The sequence below is a fragment of the Pelmatolapia mariae genome, linkage group LG6, assembly GCF_036321145.2.
Source record: "Pelmatolapia mariae isolate MD_Pm_ZW linkage group LG6, Pm_UMD_F_2, whole genome shotgun sequence".
Taxonomy (NCBI): domain Eukaryota; kingdom Metazoa; phylum Chordata; class Actinopteri; order Cichliformes; family Cichlidae; genus Pelmatolapia; species Pelmatolapia mariae.
Genome location: NC_086232.1, coordinates 26,619,201 through 26,634,909, shown reverse-complemented (window position 1 = coordinate 26,634,909; position 15,709 = coordinate 26,619,201). Strand labels below are relative to the sequence as shown.

The following is a 15,709-nucleotide window of genomic DNA, read 5'->3' as shown; positions in this document are numbered from 1 at the left end:
ACCCAGTGTGGAAATGATCTCCTTTTCCTCCTGATTTCATTCTTTAGGAAAAGCCTGTTGCTCTCTTAGCAAACATGGTGGATAGTTTAAAAATGATAGCACTGATTTACCATCCCCCTTAAAGACCTGGGAATATTCAGCACTGAGCTTCTATGTTCCCCTCCTGTCCGTGTCTGCCTGTTTGTTCCTCAGGTAGTGGATAAGAACGCCCACATGGCGGTGGGTTCGCTCACCATCAACGAGGAGAGGTCAGAGGTCATCGACTTCTCTGTGCCGTTCATTGAGACGGGCATCAGTGTCATGGTCTCCCGTAGCAATGGGACCGTCTCCCCGTCGGCCTTTCTAGGTAAGTAAAAACACACCTGATGGTCCTGGCAGATGTACAGCACAATCAAGAACAATCAGATGTGCACACACACAGAATCACAGACAGAGACAACACTAGGTTTTCAACAAAATGAGTACATTGCTTGTTTGTGATGAACAACCTGTTCTGGCAGCACTAAAACTAACAAGTTTAACAACACAGAGACATAAAAAGCAACAGAGAGCAAGATATCAGTCAAAATCACTTGGAAAAGGTATGGCTGCAGTGATGAGTATTGAAAAAAGTTTCAAGAATCATTTTTATTGTTGGCATTCAATGCAGGTTTACAGAGAAATTATAAATTTATGGCCTTGAAAACAGCAGCTGACAAAAAAATCTCACTACAAGGTCCACGGAGAGGTTATTCTGAAAGTTTAATGGAATAGCAGATGTTCAACATTTTTAGGAATTTTTTTTCTTAATAATTGAAGAAGGAGCTTAAAGTTCTGTCCTTTTTCCTTTGTGCCAGAGAATCTCATTTCATGTTGCACACGGGGGCAGGCGTTTTTCACACATTTATCAGGACACTCTTTCTGTTGTTCTAAAGCTCATTGTGATGTTTTAAAGTGATAAAGGAGTAGGCAGAAACTACAATTGTCTTGTTTTGTCAGCTAATTTTTCATGATTTGACAAATGCAGTGTGTTTCCAGTGCATGTTTCCGTCAAAGTAAAAGGTCCTCTGTGCTTTATTAGTTTAGCTAGTTTAATATTTAAAGCACTGGCAGTAAAAATATAATAAGCCTATTACAAAAACACGTTTCTTTCTTCTTTCATTTCTTAAGTTGAATCTACAAAAAAACAGGTATTAAATATTTTTGCACCAACAAGGTGATTCCCAAAGAGCTATTACTTAAAAACTTCAAAACATATTTGAGGAAACTGCACAAGTGGAGGACAAAATCCATTATTAAGCAAAAGACACACAAGAACTGGACTGAAAATCAGTGACAATAGGTCTGATGGAGTGGCCCTGTCATGGTTTGGGGATGCATTTCGGCTAAGTGGTGTTGGGGATCTTGTCAAAATTCATTAGAATTATAAACATCCATCAAAGTTTGATCCACCGTGTAACACCATCTGGTAAGTGTCTGATGGGCAAATTAATTAAGTAATAATTACGTTTTCAGCATCACAATGATCCCAAAAACACTTAAAGATCTATTCCTAAAGAAAGAAATGACAAAAATGCTGCCTAAGAGAGTTGACGTACCAAACATCGACTCTCAAGCTCATTACAATTGTACAAACTCTTTTTTTCCTTATATACTTACATCTTGTATTTCCATATATGTTTACACACATTTCAGTAAAGAAAATGTCCCATTTTCTAAGCAAAATATAATGAAATGAGGGGTTGTTAAGACTTTTATACAGTACTATAAATATGCTGATTTGTTATTGTTTAAAAAGTGATATAATGTAAAGAATGAAAGGAAAAGAGTTGGACCTCATGAAAGTGCTTAGAAAAATGAAATTGCAAAATACTATAGAGCTGAAAATTGGACAAATTTAACTGACTGTGAAATGCTCAGGAAGAGCTGTCTGGTGAACCTTTGGTGGGGATTGTTTTGTCAGCTACAACACTATGGTGTTTGTCACAGACCATAATATACGATACAAACTACAAAGCAATTGGAAAACGTGCCTTCTTCTCAGTGTTTCTCTTCAGAGGTGCTTGTTAGTGTTCACAGAAACTCAGACAAAATCCATAAATGTGACAAGCACAAAACACATAGCGTCTGAATACAAATAAGCATGTTGATACCCGAGGGGTGGTGGTGGGGAGGTGGGGGGGGGTTATATTATAATTTACTTTCATTTGCTTTAATGAACTTCCTTTCTCTGTCTTCTCACAACCTCCCTCCCTGTTTCCCTCTCTCTTTCAGAGCCCTTCAGTGCCGACGTCTGGGTGATGATGTTTGTGATGCTGCTGATCGTGTCGGCAGTGGCTGTGTTTGTGTTTGAGTACTTTAGCCCGGTGGGTTACAATCGCTGTCTGGCAGACGGACGAGGTGAGAGGACACACACGTCCATTAACACACAAACCCAGACCCACTCGATTCCTGCTGCTAAAAGGTAACAATGAGGTACATTTTTAGGCAATCTGATGTGCTCTAATGCAATCTTAGCCGGCAGGCTTTGTTAACTTTGTTAACTGAGCCCTCCAGGCGCTAAATTACTTTGACAATCCCGTCTGAATGAGTTCAACTGGAGCTCTGGGACTTCCTACTTGATGTCTTGAGTGCTTATCTGCATCTATAGTCACTTAAGCTCTTTCACTAATGAAAAGGATCATTGGCAAGAACCAGATAGCTGATCTTAAGTATTCTTAGCATCGCTGCGCAAAAACAAAGACTCCTCTGTTCCTGCATTACAAAATCGTTTCTGTTCTCAAATATTACAGCAGCATTACACCGCCACATCTACGGTTGTAAAACCGCTGAATACAGTTAACAAGATCTGGTACCTTACACTGAAAATGTATGTCAGGTCTAATGATGTCTGACAGTATCAAACAACACTACCCTGTTGAATCAAATGCAGTCTCAGCACTCCATTCATATCAACTTGCCTATCAAAATCAATGGCTCAGATTCATTCTGGGTTTCCTTTTTTTCCCTCTAGCTTTTATATGCTCGCTCTGTTTGACTCTGAGGATTGTATTAGGTTGCCACAATAGCAACCTCTCAAGATAAAATCAGAGAAGTGTTATATTGCTGCTCACAGCCTTTTTTTCTTTCAAGGACCGAAGGGAATAAAATAGTTTGGAGTAATGTTTCCTACAGTGCTGTTTTCTGAATGTCTTATGGGTTGTGTCACTTAATCGCTGGGTTGTGTAAGGCTGTTGTCCTGTACTGCTGCTGCAGCTGTAGCATATGTAATTGCAGCCTGCTGTGTGCCCATCTCCCCCCCACCTCCCTTCGTCCCTCTCCTCATTTCTGTGGTAGGTAGTGTATCCTTCCTGCCACCTTGTCATACTCCTGTAGAGGTAGGTGGAGCAGAGTTAGTAGTGTGTAACAGTGGGTTGTCATTGCCATGTCTGGAAGAACAGATGTTGACTGTACAGCACATCCTGCGATCACTGACAAACTAAAGGATGGGGCTAAATCTATGCCGTGTTGCTCCCATCCATCAAATGAGTCCTTCAATGAGTAAACGCAGATAAAGCAAGGTAATACCTGTGATCTGTGAAACTGATCCCTTTTTCTTCTCCTATTTTTCTTTGCATCCTCCTCCTCCTCCTCCCCCTCCTCTCCTGTCATTCTGTCTCCCAGAGCCCGGCGGCCCCTCCTTCACCATCGGTAAGGCCATCTGGCTGCTTTGGGGTCTGGTTTTCAACAACTCTGTCCCTGTGCAGAATCCCAAAGGCACCACCAGTAAGATCATGGTGTCAGTGTGGGCCTTCTTTGCTGTCATCTTCCTGGCATCCTACACTGCCAACCTGGCTGCCTTCATGATCCAGGAGGAGTACGTTGACCAGGTGTCAGGCCTGTCAGACAAAAAGGTGTGAATTTAAGGCAATGTGATAGTTTGTGGGGTGAAGGAGCACATGGGTGTGAACACATGTGAGAGTGGGCTACTTAATTTGGAGTGCAACTAGTGTCTGTTTTATTATTTTTTATTAATTTACTTTTTAAATTTAGAATGAATATTCAATTAAATTCAGTTTTATTTATATAGCAGCAAATCACAACAACAGCCATCTAAAGGTGCTTTATTTTGTAAGTTAAGGAGCCTGTATTACTGCAGACAGCAGCCCGCTTTGAGCAAGCACTTGGCAACAGTGGGAAGGAAAAACTCACTTTTAACTGCAAGAAACCTTCGACAAAACCAGGCTCAGGGAGGAGCAGCCATCTGCTGTGACCGGTAGGGGGTGAGGGGAGGAAGATGAGACAAAAAAACCCCCAAAATATTATGGATGAGTGTTTCGATTTAGTGTTTTGAACTTATTTGATCTCTCTGCTAACTTGCTACTGTAGCTAGTTTTGATGCAGGTGCAACATGTGGTTTTCAGAATGAGGCCGTTAGCTTATTGTAACTGGTAGTTTAATGTAATAGCTCAGTCACAGAGTAAAAATAGATAGAACCTCCTTACAACAAATTAAAAAAAATGCTTGCCTGGAGGTTGCATTTAAATTTTTATTTTTCCTCTGTCCAGAGGTCGAGGGTGTTACACTCTCAACATCTTTCCACACTTGATTGCAAAACGATTGCACAGGTTGCTTCCCATAAGGGGACACAACCCTGTATGGATGGATGGATGAGACTGATGTGCATTTTGAATTTGCCATTTAATCTAGAAAAATTTAAAAATTAATGATTTCATCAAGTAATTAAATAAGAAATATAACTAAGAAACTAAAACTGCTGCTTTGATCTTTTCAGCATTTTTATGCTTCTAACATAAATTGCAGATCTTTATTCTGAACTTGATCTGATGTGTCATACATATTTGTCTAAACATGTCCAAGGATTCTTCACATCTCTAAACAGTTAGTTGATTTTAAGCTTTCTAAAGTCCTGCTTAACAGTGCATTAAAAGGCTATTTGATGCAGCTCACTGCTCTTTTCTCTGTGTGTTTTCTTTTCCCGAAACCCCCCACCGCAGTTCCAGAAGCCTAACGAATTCTCGCCGCCGTTCCGGTTCGGCACGGTGCCCAATGGGAGCACAGAACGCAACATCCGCAACAACTACCGGGACATGCATGCCTACATGACGAGCTTCCACCAGAAAAATGTAGACGAAGCCCTGTACAGTCTGAAGACTGGGTGAGGAGCAGAGAGATAGCGGACCTGATGTGGGACGTTAGGAGGGAGTTGAAAAGATTTCAGGAGGGAGAAGAGAGACTGTGTTATAGAGCCGTGAGGTCCTGTACTGATGCAATACACAGAAAAGATGATGAAGGAAAAAGGAGAGGGAGACAGAGGAAAAGAGAGCATTCTGGGTAATGTGGGTGGGCAGCGTATCTGCCTGCCACTGGCACCCAGAATAGCAGCGTAGCATGCGTTTGCTCTGAAAGCTAGGTAACATCTTTACTTCCTCTTCACTCTTTCTCTCTCCCTGTCTTCAAACGCTTTCACCCACCACGGCTGAAGAAAACAGAACAGGAACGAACCTGTGATGAAGGGCACAGAGGTCCTGGAGCCCTGAGGGGCCCTTGGTGGAGATTTGTCACCAATCTGAAGACCGTCATGTCATTTTATCTGTTAACCCAGGGTTAATATGGATAGAACACAATGCAGAGGTTTTACAGGAAACATGGCAGTTCACCACCCCAGACCCTGAAACACTTTGGTCTTATGGTCAGTTTAGTTACTGAGCTTGAAGATTCGTTCTCAACACAGGAAACAAAAGTGATATATTTTACTTCTTCACATCTGAATGGAATTGGTCATTTAAACAGCGAGGTTTATATTTGAACTCTATGACCGGTGTTTAGGTGTTATCTATCACATGATGACACCTAAACAATTTCCATGACAAGAGAGCAACCTAAAATAGATTCCTTTCCTCATTACAGAATAGTTAATGGCCTAAATTTCTCCTACCTGGTTTACTGTACTAATTCATATTTTATTTGTATTTTAACTGAATTGCCTCTGTGCTAGTACTGCCTTAAAAAGATCAGACAGTCTTGCCTTGTAGCACTTTATATGAGAGAAACTCAATTTCCTTGTAAATTCTCTCAGTGTTTTGCAATTTCTTATTAACTGTTACCTCAAAAAAGAGAATTAATACCAATTAAATCATAAACAAGCATAGCTTGGAGTTTGCAGTCAGTGCAGTGGATACCAGGTCGGGTCAACATGCAAAAATGTGCAGAGACAAACATATCATTCAAAAATGACTTGCCTGCCTTTTTTCTTTACTGCCTAATCACACCGTACTTTACAGGAAAACCTCTCAGACCATTCAATGACACAGATGATTGTGATTCAGTGTCTTAAAATCTCCATTTGACATAATGAATCAGCCAATGAGAGAGTGATTTGAACATTGTCACTATCTGTGGTGAAGGTGGCTTCACAGCTTTGACTTCCAGCTCATTTTTCTTCTGTCATCCTTCACAGCAAATTGGATGCCTTCATCTATGACGCTGCAGTGCTAAACTACATGGCTGGCAGAGATGAGGGGTGTAAGCTGGTCACCATCGGGAGCGGCAAAGTGTTTGCTTCCACCGGATACGGCATCGCCATCCAGAAAGACTCAGGGTGGAAACGGGCCGTGGATCTGGCTATTCTGATGCTATTTGGAGATGGTAAGGACTGAAATGATGCAATACAGGAAATTAATAAATATTCTAGTATCTCATATCTCATATAACAATTATACAAGTTATGCAAGTCATTACAGTCTTACAAGATTAGGTAATTGTCATGTAAATTTAGTTTTTTAGAGATAATGATGTGTTTTTAGTGTCATAACTGCAGTGACTATTGCCTACTGCAGAGAGGGCTTGGGCAAGTAATGTTGTGATAGTGATATTACAGGCAAATTAAATAGACCATTACTTTTGAGAAACTTCTGCTGCAGCCTTAATTTGTACAATAATCATTCAGGTTGAAAATAACAAAGTGAAGTCATGCTCTCATCGGGGTAGTAAAACTGGAGTCATGGAAGGAGCAGTGACTCAGAAGGTGGCCGGTGCTTGCTATGGTGACAACCCAAGAGCCTGCTGATGAAACCCAGCAGTCAGCGAGGCTGTCGAGCTGCAGGATGAGGCCTCCAGAGCCAGGTTGGCTCAGCGCAGGCCTTAATCAACAGCGCGGTACCAGCAGGCCTGAAAGGCTGCAGTTGCTGTGGCTGTAGAAATGAAAGTTTCAACGGGGGATGGTTTGGTTATTTGGTAGCTCGGGAGGTGTCTTTGCAAAAGCCCGCTTTGGCAAAGAAATTAAATATTGACCTTAACTGAACATTGCTAGGGGTAACGCTGGACAAAGGTGGTCTTGAAATGCTGAACCCTGTAGATGTTGTTCGATTGTTGTGATCGTCTTATGTCTCCACATTGATTTCAGGAACAGGGCCTACGGACCAGCAGAGTGATTAGGTGGAAAAACCAAATTCAGCTCGAACACCTTAAATATATTTGATTTGTTCAGGCTCGGTCTGGAGCACATCAGTAAGGATGGTCCTATACATATATAAGTGACATGATTTGAGTGTTTGTCTGCAGCAGTAATGTATCGAAGGGGGTTTGATACGTCATTTAAAATTCTATATTTTTATTTTGACTCTAACAGAGTCAAAATCAAAATACAGTAACTTTGCTTAAGTCAAAGTTTTCTTTTTACCTTTGTAATATTGAAGACCCATAGATCATCCACTGTCTGAAATAAGCAGTTTTAGCACCTCTTCTCACTTTAAGCCTCCTTTACTATGATCGACTGCCCCTCGTGAACACAAGGTATGGACAGCAGGTGGGTGTGTTCATCTCAGGTGGGTATGGTTACCAGGTAGGTATCGTCTGGTGGGTATAGCCATCTCAAACAGAAGGCTCAGAAAAATAGGAATAGGGATGTCTACTGTCATTCACAAAAATCCAAAATTAGAAAAAACTGGCCATATTTTATCACACACACATGTATGTGTGTATATATATATATGTATGTATATATATATCTATATATATATATATATATATATATATATATATATATATATATATATATATATATACAATATGTGTGTGTGTGTCAGAAAAGAATAATAGGTCCACTTGAAAGTAAAGTCCTTCCCATTTTTTGACTGATGTACAGTTTAATAGATACAGACATATAAAAACTTTAAAGCTCAGTCTACAATGAAAAGTACATACATTTTTAAAACCTTTACCACCTCCACTGGGTGATAAGTGATATGTGCAGGGAGTTCTGGGGCAGGCAGCACTGAGTGCTTATAACCAGCAGATTTATCTTTCTTTAAAGTGGCGCTGCAGCTTCATCATATATTATGGTCGCACCACTACATCAATATGGTGTTATTTAAATATAAAGGAGGCCGAGTCCTGAATACAGGACTCAAAGGAGAGGAACTAGAAAATAATGGTGTTGACACCGTCTGTGAAATGTGATACTGTATGCATCACAGAGCAATGCTCTCAGTTTGCCAGTTCTGTTTTGTTTTAAGCTCCAGCTCCGTGTGTTTTGGGTGGTGACTGAAAGAAAGCAGCAGGATGTTTGATGTCATTCTAAAAGAGTGATGATGATGAGAGCGCTGATCCACGAGAGGCTTAGTATTGAGCTGCCACACTCTATATGATCAGAGTATTGGGCTAGCAAACAAGGTTTGGGTACACAGTGATGGTGCAAACTTTGCAACTCCTTTTGGACGAGGGCTGGCTACAAACTGCTGGCAGAGGTTCATGCAGTGAGATAGGTGACAAATGAAACTATAGTGAACCTAGAATGAATTCAGCTCATCTGTATCACAGTCCTGTGAAAAACCAAGTACACTCCATTATTCAATAGCTTGTAGAACCACCTTTAGCAGCAATAACTTGAATTTTTTTTTGTATGATTTTGTCAGTCTCTCACATCATTGTGGGGGGATTTTGGCCCAGTATTCTTTACACATTGCTTCAATTTATTGATTTTTGCACTCATTTGTTTATGCACAGCTCTTTTAAGGTCTGACCACAACCTTTGATGTGTGGATTTTGACTGGGCCATTGCAAAGGCTTAGTTGTTTTCTTTTTCAGCTATTCTGTTATAGATTTGTTGGTCTGCTTGGGATCATTGTTCTGTTGCATGAACCAAGCTTTAGGGAGTTCATGGCTGACTCAATGACTGCAATGGGCCAAGGTCCTGTGGCTCAAATCATCACCCCGCCACCACCGTGCTTGACAGTTAGCATGAGGTGTTTGCGCTGATATGCTGTTTCGAGTTGTGGTGGTTTTCTCCAAACATAGACTGTGCATTCTGGCCAAAAATCACCTTGGTCTTGTCTTTCCAAAGAACATTATTCCAGACGTCTTGTGATTTGTTCAGATAAACTTTGCAAACTTAAGTCGTTTTGCCATGTTCATTTTTTTGAGAAAAGCAACCTATCCAAACAAGCCATACTGGTTTGGGCTTTTTCTAATTGTACTGTCATAACACGCTAACTAAGGCCTGTGGAGTCTGATTTGTAGCTACAGGGGTTTTTTGCAGTTTCTCTGAGAATTGCACTGTCTGACTTTGGGGTGAATTGGAGGTCCTGGGATGTCCACTCCTCAGAATATTGTGGCGTTGTATTAACATACACCTTAATGCTCCAGACCGGAAAACTAAAAACTTTTCTGCTTTTGTAGAAGTGTACACACTAGATGTCAATCATTTACTCAAGCCCGTAGCATCTGGCTGCTACTTACCCTCTGAATTCCTGAGGAAGCAGTAAGGGTATACTTAGTTTTTCCTAGGACTGCACTGAAACCTGGGAAAGCTCTTTTTTTCATGTGACTGTACATACTGTAAATCACCAATTGTCACCAACTTGTCAGTGGTGGTAGTTTCTCCACCCATGAAACGTGCAACTGCTGAATGTAGACTGTGTTATTTGTATAAATTAGTCCAGTCAGAAATGTTAACAAGGGAAAAGTTCAAGGGGTACTCAAGGAGGAACTAAAGCACCCCAGGAAAATAGTTTGATGTCCTTAGCATATTCACTCCTGTAGCTGTGAAAGGGAAATGCAGTCTAATTAATTAATTTAAATGAAATGACCGACCCGGGAGGTTAAAAAGCAGTGCTTTTAGCTAATGGCAACTCTGATATTTTTTTTATTTATATTTATTCAAAGCTAAACTTGAACAACAGTTGTTCTCTGTGTTTAGATTTGCACACGGAAGGCTTTACATATGAAAGGAAGGATCATGTGAAACACACACATTGATTTACTGTAAATGAAAGCAAAAAGTAGCAGAGTTTGTCACACTGAGCTAAAAAAAAAATCAGTTTCATGATTTTCTCTTTTGTTTCTACGAGGGGTCCAGGCTACCCCCACCCCACCCAAAGATGGTAGGATTTATAAGTAGGATTTATCACAGGGCTGTTGTATTAACCTACATAATTGATGTAGACCTAATGAACTGGAGAGTTGATGGTATATCTATTTGCATAGACAGGAAGAGTCTGTCTGATATTTGTGTGAAACAGAAAATAGAGTCTGACCTTTAAAGTTATATATTCAATACTGTTCAAAAGTCTCGAGCCATCCTGCGTTTCTTTATATTTTGTTTCCAGACTTTCTGGTAATTTTTTTAAAAGAGGTCTTGAGGCTATCAGGAGGACTTTCAAAGTGTTTCTTTGGATATCGACTGCTTTTTCACTAGTTTTAAGTCCAGTTCTTGTAGCTGATTATTTTCAGGGATTTTTTTCTTCTTTTTTTTAACCATGTAACTGTGACCTATGAATTATTCAAGCATATAAAGACACCACACTCAAGGTATAAAAGTGTTGTGTCAATACATAACAGACAACTTAGCAAAGATTCTGCTGAAGCCTAATCAGAAATGGTCTCTTCCTTAAGAAGCCAATCTTACCATCTGGAAAGCATCTGATTGGCAACAGTTTCAGTTTTCAGCATGACAATGATCCCAAACGCTCAGCCAGTGCAGTAAAATTGAACCTGAATAGAAAAACACTCAGTGTTGACGCTATCAGTCATGGATTGGTCTGCCCAGAGCCTGGACGGCAACACTGTTGAAGCAGTTTAGGATCATTTTGACAGAGAAGAGAACAAAAGGCAGCCAACATCCAAAGAAGAGCTTTGAATGTCTTTGAAGAAGCCTTCAAAAACTTTTACTCAAGACTACTTAAAGAAACTACCAGAAAGCTTGTTCACAAAAGTTCACGATGTGTTGAAGAATAAAGGTGGTCATACCAAAAATTGACTTTTAAGTTTGTTAAAACTGTACAAATTCTGTTTTACTTATTATCTTTTCATCTGTGATGGCATGTTTCAGTAAACTTATTCCTCATTTTCCAAGCAAAATTTTAAAAAATGAGGGGTGGCTCAAGACTTTTGTACAGTACCCTACTGTATTAAAAAAATAATAGTGAAACTACCCGCCTTGGTCTTGGTACTACCGTTACATTTTGTACCTCAGGAAAAGTTACATATAAAAGACACAACTGTTCCTGATGTGAATCTTTGCCTTCAGAGAATACACCTTCTCCACTTCGACTGATAGCATGTCCTCCACACTGCTCACCTCACTACCTGCCAGATCCTATACTCTACAGCACGCTGACACACACTCACACATACACAGACGTGGCCTTCCAGGTACTATCACTTTCCATTGTGTCGTGCGAGATGGATAAAGAGGTCAGTACGGAGAGAACATTCACCTTGGATCAGATCGTTCGGAGTCAGATTGATCCGGACGTCGACACACACTGTTGGGAACTTCCCAAGTGGCGTACATTAAAGTGCTGGCTTGTGAAAGGATGTGATTGTGACATGTAGCTGTGTGGATGCTTGAGTGTTGTGACACGTCTCCACGAATTTATCCAAATGGAAGTAAAATCTTGCTGTGTACACGAGGCCAGCACATCAAACATTACCTCTCATTACCTCTTGCAGATTGTTTGGCTGTCAACACACATACAGGTTAAGAGATCAGACTCATCGATGTTTGCTCATTTCTGTTGCTTCCTGTTTGAGTCAAAATATGAACATGTTGTATGCAGAGAGGAAGGGGGTCAGTAGGGGCTGCATACAGAACAGCCAGGAATGATGCAGGATCAGGAGGAACAGGTAAAGGTGGAGGAGAGGGGTGGGGTGGGAACAATGAAAAATAAGAATAAGCAGAGTATTAGGAGAAGAATTTTAATCATAGATATTTCTTTCACATGATAAATTCTGCTCATTAATCTAATTTATCATCAATTCGGTTCACATTCTACAAAAAAAAGCGCATACTATGGAGATTTAATAGCAGTAAGTATTCAGTTTGGAGAGCTGTTGCAAACTGTTTAGATGAATCAGTCATGTTGGAGCTAAACATCTGCTTGGAAAATTAAAGGGAATCAATGAATTCCCATTTGTGCTTTGTAGACACAAGTCAGTCTGAAAAGTAGGTTAAACTATCAAATATTTCTCAGGCAATTTCCCACCACTTTGATCACTTTAAATTTCCTTTTTGAGGCCATTTATTTCCCAAATCTTTCTGCCCTAATGTGACATGATGCTCATTGCATTGTTTCAGCTCTGTTGATGTGACAAAAGTAGTTCTTTAATCACCAAAAGAAATCACCTTACAATGGATTGCATTTCCCCAAGTTGAAAGGTTATACTCCTTGTTTTAGTCAATCCAATGACTATCTGTGTGATACTCATCAGCATGAAAAAACTGTCAGCCCCCCACTTTAATACTACCACATAACACTGTGCTCCGTATCCCTCACTGAGGCTCATTTTGGTCTTAATGTACCAACCTACTGTTTGTCGCAGCAAGTCTAATACTTTTGTTTTATCAATGGAGTCTCAAACACATGCACAGCTTTGCCTTGTTCATTGGCACTGTGTCTCTTACTCTCACCTCGACATATGGACACAGATGACATGCATATTTTGTTTTTTAACATGCAGGGTTAATATTTTATCCTAAGCAACAATCTTTCCCTAAACCAAAGTAATTTTTTGTCAATACACCCAAACAAAAATTAAATGAACACAAAAGTTTAAAAAATGTAACTAAAAACAGAATGCATTGATTTGCAAATATTCTAAACCCATGTTTTATTCACAGTAAAATGCAGAAAACATGAAATTTTGAAAGTGAGACATTTTAATATTTCATAAAACAAATATTAGCTCATTTTGAATTTGGCAGTAACACCTTTCATAAAAGTTGGGATGGGGGTAACAAAAGGCTGGAAAATTACGTGGTACTAAAAAGAAACAGCTGGAGGAACATTTTGTAACTAATTAGGTTAACTTAGAACAAGTCAGTATAATGATTGGACCATCGAGCGGCAGATGGCCGCCCATCCCTGAGCCTCATTCTTCTGGAGGTTTCTTCCTGTTAAAAGGCATATTTCCTTTCTACTGTCAGGCAAGTGATTACAAGTGATGGGCTACATGTGATTGTTAGGGTTTTCTCTGTATTATTGTAGGGTCTTTACCTTACAGCATAATGTTGTATTATTGTGATTTGGTGCCATATTAATGAAACTGAATTGAACTGAACTATAAAGAGAGCATGTTTGACAGGCAGAGTTTCTCAGAGCCAAAGATGGACAGAGATTCCCCAATCTGCAAACAAAACTGTGTCTGCAAGTTGTGGAACTTCATACTGATTATAGCTATTGTTCCTCAATGTAAAATTGCAAAACTGAAGGTCTAATCATGTATATTACATAGTATCAGCAAAACATCCAGAGAATCTGGAGAAATCTCTGTGCGCAAGGAACAAGTCCATAAATCAATACTGTTTGTGATCTTTGGGCCCTCGGGCAGGACTGCATGATTCTGTCATAGAAATCACTGCACGGACTCAGAAACACTTCCAGAAATCAGTGTTTGTGAGATGACTGCGTCATCTAAAAATGTATGTTAAAGGTCTATCTTGCAAAAACGTAGTCATATATCAAAATGATCCAGAAACACCGCCGTCTTCTTTTGGCCTAAGCTCTTTGAAAATGTAATAAGACAAAGTGGAAAATGTGAATTTTGAATTTAAAATTATTTTCGTAAAACATGGATCCTACATTCTCCAGACCAAAGAGAAGAGGCTCCATCTGGCTTGTAATCAGAGCTCAGTTCAAAAGCCTAAATCTCTCATGGAATGGTGTTAGAGCATTCTCATTCCCAACGTGTAACATACCGACGATTTGTAACGGCTGGAGGCATTGCATAGTAAGGCGAAAGGTACCCTTCCACGTCCTTTTGAGACGATCCGGATTCTCAATTGAATCTAACAGAATACCGCTTGTGGCGGTAACACACGCTTAGAGCAGAGGCTCCAGCCCTCCATTCCAGGCCTAACTATAACCTTAATCCTTAACCAAAACCTTAACCCTATCAGATCGTGTTTTCCAAAGTGATTCCAAACAGCTCTCATGCCTCCGAACGCATAACATACTGACGATTTGTCACATAGTGTTGGGATGGGAACATGTTCGTTAGAACTGGAAAGGCACCATTGATGCTGAAAGGTATATACAAGTTTAAGAGCAACATTATTATGCAGATAATAATGGAATCAACTTGTGATGTTGCTGCCATCAAATTCAAAATGACCTTATTTTGTTCTTACATTTTCTTTGTTTAAACATTTGATATGTTTTCTAAAGTGCAAAACACAAAACTCCTAAACGATCTACAATGTAATCTGCGTGTATTTTCAATACCAGCAATAATTTAAAAAAATGTGCATATGATACAAGTGTAAATAATCCAGAACCACTGAGCACTGGTTTGAACAGAGTCACTGTGCTCTGCTGCTTCGTGATATTTTCTATGTAAACTCAGCAGTGGGTACATGATGTTTGTTCATACTTGTTTATCCATGTCTTTTTATTTATTTCGTTTTTACTATTTGCCTTATTAGGAACAATAGTGGATTCAAAAAGTTCTTATTGGACTTTGTTGGTGTTAATTTGTTGGTATTGTTCTCTGTAAATTGACAAACACTGCAATAAATGCACAGCAATCGTAATTGTGTAGGGAAAATCTGATATTGTGTCAACCACTTCTCCCTCCACCGCTCCAACCTCCTGATGCAGACTCTATTGTTCTATAAAACAGAGCCATTATCTCGCTGTATTTAATCATCAGGACACTAGTGTTGAAGGACTTGTGTGTACTTCTGTGACACCCATCAAATCTGGTAGAAAAGCAGAATTTGACCCCTCGGGATACAAACACAGTGAACACGACCACACCTATGTGTGCAAACATTCACACACGCAATAGTTTTATGTAAGCAGTGGGAAAATACGTTATACACACCATAAGCTCATACACAGATCAAACAAATCTCTCTGGACGTGTCCTCCCCCTTTAGTAGTCTCCCCAGGGATGCGGAACTGGCGGCAACACAGTTTTTAGACGGAAACCCTTCTCACATGACCATGCACACTTCCTCTCCTAGGACTGCTGAGTCCCAGCAGGCAGTTGTATTTTTGGTCCCCCCCCACCAACACAACAAAGGGGTTAGCCTTGCATAAGCAGTCCTTAATGAGGAGGCTTGTCTGGGGGGCATTCAGTCAGAATAATAGAACGTGACATTTGTTGCATGTACATGAGACCTGAGCTGTTTTTGGCAACAATGGCCCATCTAAAAAAAACCAAACAAGTGCCGTCTTGTTTTGTACACATATTTATACATTTAGACACCTACAAACCCATCTGCATG

General features: G+C 40.0%; 1 protein-coding gene across 2 annotated transcripts in view; it reads left to right on the top strand.

The window, feature by feature from the left end:
* The window catches only part of grin2bb (glutamate receptor, ionotropic, N-methyl D-aspartate 2B, genome duplicate b), a 136,391-nt gene that overhangs the window by 114,226 nt on the left and 6,456 nt on the right, over positions 1-15,709 (top strand). For both annotated transcript variants that reach the window (XM_063475324.1, XM_063475323.1), the window contains exons 10-14: positions 193-346; positions 2,254-2,379; positions 3,643-3,872; positions 4,977-5,137; positions 6,440-6,627. In XM_063475324.1, coding sequence (XP_063331394.1) covers positions 193-346; positions 2,254-2,379; positions 3,643-3,872; positions 4,977-5,137; positions 6,440-6,627 — 859 coding nt within the window. The remainder of the gene's footprint in view (positions 1-192; positions 347-2,253; positions 2,380-3,642; positions 3,873-4,976; positions 5,138-6,439; positions 6,628-15,709) is intronic.